The sequence below is a fragment of the Mesitornis unicolor genome, unplaced genomic scaffold (assembly GCF_000695765.1).
Source record: "Mesitornis unicolor isolate BGI_N332 unplaced genomic scaffold, ASM69576v1 scaffold30093, whole genome shotgun sequence".
Classification (NCBI taxonomy): Eukaryota; Metazoa; Chordata; class Aves; order Mesitornithiformes; family Mesitornithidae; genus Mesitornis; species Mesitornis unicolor.
Window position 1 is genome coordinate 1 of NW_010177152.1, and position 8245 is coordinate 8245.

The 8245-nt window shown below is 59.9% G+C and overlaps 1 protein-coding gene across 1 annotated transcript in view; it reads right to left on the reverse strand.

Moving 5' to 3' along the window:
- Positions 1-18: 18 nt before the first annotated feature.
- The window catches only part of LOC104538690 (transmembrane protein 132E-like), a gene marked incomplete at its 5' end in the record, with an annotated part of 9311 nt that continues 1084 nt past the window's right edge, over positions 19-8245 (reverse strand). The window contains 8 exon segments of the mRNA XM_010181980.1: positions 19-1047; positions 1492-1683; positions 1766-2045; positions 2605-2810; positions 5581-5724; positions 5935-6058; positions 6060-6113; positions 8171-8245. The exon segment at positions 8171-8245 is cut by the window's right edge and continues 90 nt beyond it. Of these exon segments, the coding sequence (XP_010180282.1) occupies positions 19-1047; positions 1492-1683; positions 1766-2045; positions 2605-2810; positions 5581-5724; positions 5935-6058; positions 6060-6113; positions 8171-8245 (2104 nt within the window).

Sequence of the window (8245 nt, forward strand, 5' to 3'; positions counted from 1 at the left end):
AGCCCCCCCGCCCCTGCGTTAAGCGATCTCTTTGATCCTGCGGATGTAGTTGTGAAGCTCTTCGGGGTCCTGCAGCCCCATGTCCTGGCAGACCCACTCCAGGTCCTCCTCGTCGGCGATGGGGATGGAGTTGTAGGCCAGCTCGTCGGAGGGCAGCGTGGCGAAGGTGGTGAACTTCACCCGCTTCCGCTTGGAGGTGGGCGAGTTGAGGGGGTCCTCGCTCTGGTCCCGCGTGGAGCCCCCCGAGGAGCCGTCCCCGCGGCCGTGGACCTGGCTCTGCACGCTGGTCTGCGAGCTCCCGCTGCTGTGGTGGTCCCCATGGCAGCAGGTCTGGACGTTCTCCAGAGGGTTCCCGGGGCTCTCGGGCTGGGGGGAGAGGTCATTGTGAGCCCGCAAGGGCTGCCCGTTGCCCAGGAAGACCCAGTGGTGTGAGTGGTCCATGTTGGTCTGGCCTTCTGGCGGGATGCGTTTGTGCCGGTATTTCAGCACAAAGACGATGCAGTTGATGAGGAAGACCAAGATGGCCAGGCAGAAGACACCCAGGAGGGCATACATGCCTATCTCCAGGTCCGTCAGCCCCCTGGTAACCTGGACGAAGCCCGTGGGGATGGTGGGGAAGTCCTCGGTGGGGTGGGACACGCTGGACATCCTGCTGTCCTCGCTGGGCTCTGCTTTCCTCTCCACCTCTGCCCGCAGGGTGGTGCTTGCCCCCGTCTCTGCCAGGCCCGGCCTGCTGGGCACGTGGTCGTAGTCGTAGGTGGGGTCCTCCTCGGACCCGAAATGGACCCGCACGCTGGCCAGGGCCGTGAAGAGCACGCTCTTGCGCTTGGTCTTCTGGCAGCTCTCGCAGATGACCAGCTCGGCCCGCAGCAGCTCCCCCGCGCCCTCGCTCTCCGCCACCACCAAGGGGAAGGCCCGGTCCTGGGTGACCGACACCACCTTCTCATCCAGGCTGCTCACCACCAGGTTGTAGTCCTTGGGGTCGTAGAGGGAGAGGGGCGCGGTGGTGCCGTCGCTGTAGGAAATCCACAGGCTCAGGAGCGCTTCCTGCGGGACCAACACAGGCACCGGTTGCCCAGCACGATGCCAGTCCCACCTGCACCCATCCATCCCTTCATCCACCCTACTCTCCACCCATTTCACCCTCTATCCCTCCATCATCCCTCTTGTTCCTTCCAATCATCACCTAGATTCTCCCTTTTGCCTGTTCTTCCCTCAGTGTTCCCCAAATCCCCACCCAAGAGGTGCCAGATGTGGCCACCAGAGCTGGGCTGGCAACTGCGCAGGATTTCTTCCAGGTCTCTTTGTCCCCGTGGCTGTGTCCTGTGTCCGGGCAGGGTTGGCTCATAGGCCCGCATGAAGGTTTCTGGGGTGCTGTGGGGGTCACCAGGGTGACTGCAGGACAGTGGGAGCCTGGGATGACTGCGGGCAGGATTTGGGAGGAGGGGGTGACATCCCAAGCAAACCCAAATGCCCACCCCCCAGCCTCACCTGCTTGAGGAAGCTGAGGGTCTGCTGCACAGAGGTCCGGGCAATGATGGTGTGGCTGTTGCCGGGGCTGGGGTGGAGGGACAGCGAGAGGCTGGAGACCACCTGGGCCTTCAGGTCCGTGATGCTGACCTTCTCCTCCGCCACCGTCACCAGCGTCTCACCCAGCACCGCCTCCATGAGCGGGGACACGACCTGCAGGGGACCAGGGTGCCCGTCACCGCCTGTCACCCCCAGCCAAACTGGCGGAGAGGGACAAAGGCGGCCGGGGGGGTACCTTGAAGAGCGTGGTGCCCGGCTCCCTCCCGGCCAGCGTGAAGCTGTCCACCATGTGGGCCACCCGCGGGTCGTCCACGCGCATGAAGTCGCTGACCAGGTCGGTGACCTCCACCAGCCAGTCGGGTCCCAGCATGGTGACCACCTGCCCCGTGCCCTCGGCCGCCGTGGTGTGGAACTGGGTGAAGACCTGCAGCGTGGCGTGCTGGTATTGCAGGGCGCAGCCCCGGCTCTGCCTCCGCTCCTCCTCCTCCTCCTCGGGTTCACTGTCCCGCACCGACCTGCGGGACAGGGCAGTGGGTGGGCAGCACCGAGCTTCCCCCTGCCATGGCTCTTTAGCCTCCCCCAGGAAAGGAGCAGAGAGAAACGCAGCATCTCCCCAAGGATGGGGAAAAATAGGTGGCTTCTGGCCAAAAAGGTGCCTGTTGCCCATGAGGGCTCTGAGGGCTTTGGCAGCACTTGGCAAGGGGAGGGTCGCTGGCATCTCTGCCCACTAAGCAGCGGAGAAGACAAGATATCTCCGGTTGGGATGGATACCTGGAGATCTCCAGACCTCAAAGCAGGGCTAACTCTGGAGTTTTGACCATTGCCAAGGATGGATGTTCCCCACCAGCTCCAGCATTGGAGGGTTTTTCACCCTCTGCTGAAAGTTTCCTCCCTCCATACAAACACACAACCGGTGTCCATGACCTGGGAAGGTCCTGAGATTACTCTGGCTCCACCATCTTTAAACCCTCCCCATTAAGTAGCTGAAGGAGGCAACCAGACCCTCACCACCACTTTCCCCTTGCCTTCTCCAGGCTGGACAGACCCCAGGGGCAGTGGTCCCAAAGCACCCACCTCCTGTCCGGCAGGATGGGCACCCTCCAGCCCTTCACTTGGCTCAGCCGCGCGTCCGACAGCTCGATGTGCAGCGGCAGCTTGGGCACCCACACCGTCATCTCCAGCGGGGCAGAGAGGTGCTCGTAGGTGAAGGTGACCCGGGCGCTCATGGAGCCTTGCGACTCCTTCCCGCTGACGAAGACGTAGTCGCAGCTGCTGGAGACCTGGGCAGAAGGGAGAGAGGATGGGGGGGTTGTGACGCTGCCGCAGACACAAGCTGCTCATCCTGGACCCCAAGATCTCCTCCACCCACGCCTGGAGGGCACAGGCAGGGACCACAGACCAGCCCCATGCCTATGTGTGGGTATCCATCAATGCTCGATCCCCATCCCTCCTGCCCACCCCAGGAAGAGCTTCCCAGAGTCCACCCGAGTCCTCACGTTCATCTTCTCTTTCTCTCTTAATTCTCATTTATGCAAATGCCATTAGTTAAATGTGCTATAAAACAAAAACATCCTGCAGGGGCCACTCATTACCGACCGATCTGAGCCAATTAAGGAGCTAAGAGGATGCCACTGCAGCATCGCCCGTGTTTCGGCTTAGGCCATCAGTCAACAGCAACTTCTCCTTCCCAGGAAGGATGGCAGGAGACAACCAGGCTGGGGAGGCCCCAACCTCACATATGCAGTGGCCCCATGGCCCAAACCCGACCCCCTTTTCCCCCCTGCTCCATCAGGAATTGCATCCAAGCACCTCAGCAGCACAGGAAGGCCCATTTCCAAGAAGCTGCTACCCCACGCGGATTCTCTGATGGCTGATAAGGGGCTGAATCCGTGACAGCATCACCACCTTATCTCTGGGCACTTGCAGTCATTCAGCTGCAGGAACTTTGCATTTCCAAGCCCATCAGCAGATGTTGGCTCCTACAAGATCTTCATGGTCCCACCACGAGGTGCCCGTGGTCCCCAGGGCCAGTGGTGGAGGCAGATGCCAGGATCCGGGCTCCTCAAGAAGCCTCTGCTCCCCGGGCACGTCCTCGGGCAATGCAATGAGGTTTGTTCCTCATCTCCGTATCGGAGATACCAGCTCAGCACGTCTGAACAGACAAATCTCAGCTCTGCCGGGGCAGCAGCTGAATAAAGATGAGCTCCTGGGCGAATCCTCCCGCAATGGAGTTCTCTGGATACTGTGCTATTTATCACAACAAACATGATGGGCTGCTGCTTGCATTACCTCAGCTAATAAATCCCCCCGGCATCTCCTTCTGGGGACCACTTGCTTTGCAACTGGGGAGGTTGAAACGATGACAGCAAAAAAAATCCCAGCACATCAGGCCCATCCCGATGATGGAGCAACTGCAGGTCGGCTTTCAAATGAAGTGCATGCTTGTTCCAAGAAACTGCCCGGATTCAGGGCAAGGGATCAAGGGGCCACGTCTTCTCCAAAGTTTCTGGGAGCAGGAAGAGCCACCATGGCTGGTGGGACCCCATGTTGGCCAGCCAGGGGTCCCGGCAGTGGCTATGGGTGGCCAAGGTCCCCGAGGCCCAGCCCCACTGCGGTGACCTGCCCCTGGTGGGTCCTCGAGCAGATGTGGGCGCTGGGCTCCTAAGAACGGTTCACATCAAGGTGAGCATCTCCCATTGAGCGTGGCTGGGGGCAGAGGTGGCCCTTCCACTCCCTGCGTGTCCTCAACGGTCCCCAGGGCCACAATGCAGGCAAGGAAAGGGAATTATTTGTACGCTACATTGAGCGATGGGGTCCTTCTGTCACCACAGAAGGGGATGAGGGTGACAATTCCCACCCGTTCTCTCCAACCACCATTCATGGGTGGCCCTGGCACTTTCACAGCCATATCCACCACGTCCAGGACCTTTTCCCTTCACGTTACACATGAGAGCAGCCACCACCGAGCCACCGGCAGCTCCCCAACCCTCTCTCACGTTCAATTATTTACAGTAACAGACAGCGCATCCCACTATGTAAGCTGTGATTTATGTAACAGGTTTACAGCCCTGACACTGCAATCGCACTCCCCAACCTCAGCAGGTAACTGAGAGCTCCCTCGGAAACACAGCCCCGGCACAAACGCAAAATAACTCAGCAAGAAATTGCACGGGGGCCCCGAACGGCGAGCGGGGCCGGAGGGCTGCTCCATGCATTATTCATCCCGGCTGGTGTGCGTGTGTGTCTGCTCCCCCCAGGTCTGGGGACAGCGTGTAAATAGATTTATGAGGAGAAAGGCAGCACATTAAACAGTTTAAGTGTCTCGCAGTCCATCCTGAAGTGTATTATTGCTCCAGTGTTTTATCACGCTGCGGAGGACTGGTCTCCATAAATTCAAGCCGGTGCTGTAAATCGCACAGATCGCAGTTTTAGTCAAGGACTTGGGTAAACACTTTGTGACGCCGCTGTCACCCACCCGCGGACACCAGGGGCTGGGTTTGAGGACCGCCTGCTGCCTCTGCAGCTGGGGCAGACGCGTGGACATGCAAAACGCAGCAAGCGCTTTGCCTTCGCCTTATCAGCATCTCTCCCCTGCAGCCCCTCTTGCCCCTCTCTCCCTCAGCCCCCTTTTTCCCTCCAGTGTCCCCCCATACCTCGCTGGGGCCAGCCCCCATCCCAGCGTCCGATCCCAACGGGAGATAAACGTCACCCAGAGCCATGAGTGAAGCCACTGATGGAAACGTGCGGCGCGCGCTGCGCGGTGACAATATTTCACCTTATCAGCACTAAGTGCTGCGATAACCCATAGTTATTGCTGCTGCCTGGTGCCAGCCTGCGCAGTGCCGCCGCATCCCGTGGCCTCTCCGGAGACAGTGACAAAGTGTCCTGTCATTCTCTCGGCAGATCGTGGGGAGAGGCACACGTGGGGACGATGCTGAGGATGGGGTGGGCTTGTACATCAAGCTCATCCAGCGCCACTACTGGGGACCGCACCCCTGAGGGATGCTCAGCCCCTCGCCAGGGTCTGAAAAGCCCCCTCCCCACACCCACCTTGATGATGTCTTCGTTGTCGGACTTGCACTCAACCATAGCCGAGACGTCCACGATGACGCCGCTCAGCTCGATGGCGATGACCTTGACGGGAATGGCCACCGTCCGGCCCGTCAGGATGGCCGTGTTGATGATCTCCGTGTCCTGGGGACGGGGCGCAAAGGGGACCATCACATTAGAGGGCAGCCTGTCCCCAAAACCAGCTGGCCCCAGTCCTGCTCCAGCCCTGGGGCAGAGAAGGACCCATGTATGGATGTATAGGTGCTATGGGGCGGATGGGGTGGTGGGAAATCCCGCAGGGCAACCCAATCCACCCCCAAGACCCAAGCAGATAAGGGGCAGGAGCCCGCTCACCATGGCCAGGGGCACGATGGCCCGGATGTCCCTCTGGATGACCGTCAGCTCCGTCACCACCTTCTCCAGGTCGGGCGGGGGGTTGCGGCCCCGGTAGTCGATGTGCCACATGATGCGGCGTGTCAAAAATCTCCATCTCAAAATCCAGCTGCATGATCTCGGAGGAGGAGTCCTCATCCCTGGGCAGAGGAACAGGAGGGGGATGTGATTGATCCCAGGTGGTCCCCTCCAGCGATGCAGAGCATCCCCTCTCACGCTGTGGGTGCCACCACGATGCTCGCTCCCAAACACAGCAGCCCCGATCACCGCCTCAGCCAGGGGCTGCTCCAGTGGGAACCTGCTGATTCCCATGAGAATTTTCCCCGTGGGAGGCAGAAATGTATTTCACTGCCTCTCAGTGGCTCCGGCAGGCGCTCTCCCCCGGCTGTGAGTGATAAATCGTCACAGTGTGAGTGTGTGGCCATGGTCCCGGGGGACAGGGTGACTGCAGGTGCGGCTCTCATCTCCCCAGCTTCATCTTCCCAGCAGCAGGGCTGGATTTACTGCCCTAGGATGCTCCTTCCTGCGCTTGTCTCCTGCAGGTCAAACCCCAAGTGTCCCACACGCTGGAGGGCAGCGCGCTTGGGAGCAGCAAATAAGTCCCCATCAAGAGCCTGGCCGAAGGCATTGACTTTACAGCCCCTTCCAAGGGGATCACACGGGGAAACTGAGGCACGGCAGAAAGATTCAACCACAAGGAGCAGATGGGCAACACGAAGCTGGGACTCGGGACAGTCCCCCAGCCACATGGGCAGTCATGGGGATGCATGGGGTGGATGAAGAGGGGATAACAGACCCAAAACCATCAGCTCATGAAAACCCCAGACATTTAATGCCGCTGCTGGGGATGGTAGGACTCGGAGCAGCACATCTTGCCGTGCAGCAGCCATGGAGAAGGTCCCATGGATGTGGGATGCAGGACACTGCCGGGTTCCTCTCTGATCAACATCAAATGAGCGAAAGGGAGCAGAGAAAGAGGAGAGCAAGGGGCTGGGGCTGCTCCAGGCCATGGCAAGTGGGGGTGATCCATCTTTGAACCATCTTCTGCCCTCCCTGAGCATTGCCTGCGCTCAGCCACAGCTGAGACAAGAGCCGGGCTGCCCAGATTGGGGAATAACTTAGGATACAGCCACTGGGGTGAAAAACACCCCAAATGGGCCATTATTACCCCAAAGCTCAGGGCCCTCATCTCCTCCCTTTCCAAAAACCCCCAGAGCCCTGGTGAAGCAAATTCCTCCGGCTGCACAGCCCGGAGGGCAACACGGCTCCGCGTCGTTCGTACTTCCCATTGCGTTAATATTTGATGGAGTTGTTTGTCTAAAAGGTGATTGTAATCACTTTAAATTCATCCTCCGTCTCTAACCTTTCCAGGCTGATTGGAAGCGGCAGGCGGGGAGAGGGGGAAGGGGGGAAGCGAGGCTCTCACTGCCGGCAGGCACGTGTGGGGGTGCTGGGGTGGCCGTGCAGGGGACATGGAGCTGATGGCCCTGGGGACACTGTGGTGTCACCCACGGGGCTGCGGGCTCAGGTGCTGCATCTGCATTTTGTATCCTGAAGCAATGGTGTGGGGTAGAGGGAAATGCCCTTCCATGCCTGCGGAGGGGTTTCTGCAGACAGCATTTGAGCTCGGAGCTGGGCATCTCCTTTCTGCACGAGCTCGTCCCCAGTTTTTGAGGTGTGGGGCAGAGACAGGGGGAGATTTCCAACGGGGAGGGCAGGAACAGCTCAAGCACATCTGTTCGATGCTTGTGTCTCTTTACCCAAAGACACGGTGATGGAGATACCACAGCCTGACAACAGCGGCTTTCTTAGCAGCCTCTGGGCTCTCAGCTTGGCTCTGTGGGTCCTCCAGATCGGTCTCATTTCTGTACGCTGGGCCCTCCTCAGTTCCTGGGCCTTTCCTCCTCAATTCCTGGGATTGCCTTTCCCAGGACTGGCATCATCCTGGTGTCGAGCAGGGCAGAACCAGCTCTGTCCATCTCTCAAACCATGCCTTGGCTCATGCTCCCCAGCCGACACTCATCCATCACCTTGTGGTCCAGGATGGACTGTGCCTCAGTTTCCCCTGCCAGCCCCCACGTGGCACTGCAGCCAACCAGACACCCAGGGCAAAGGAAGAACCGCTCCAGGCCAAACCCCAGCAATTTTCCTAGCTCCCCCCAATGCTGGGAGAAGGGGCAGAGGGGAGGTCCCTTACCTGGGCCCGGCGCTGTCAGCCCTGGCCACGTCGATGGTGGCGGTGGAGTGCTTGCCCCCCGTCCGCAGCTCCGAG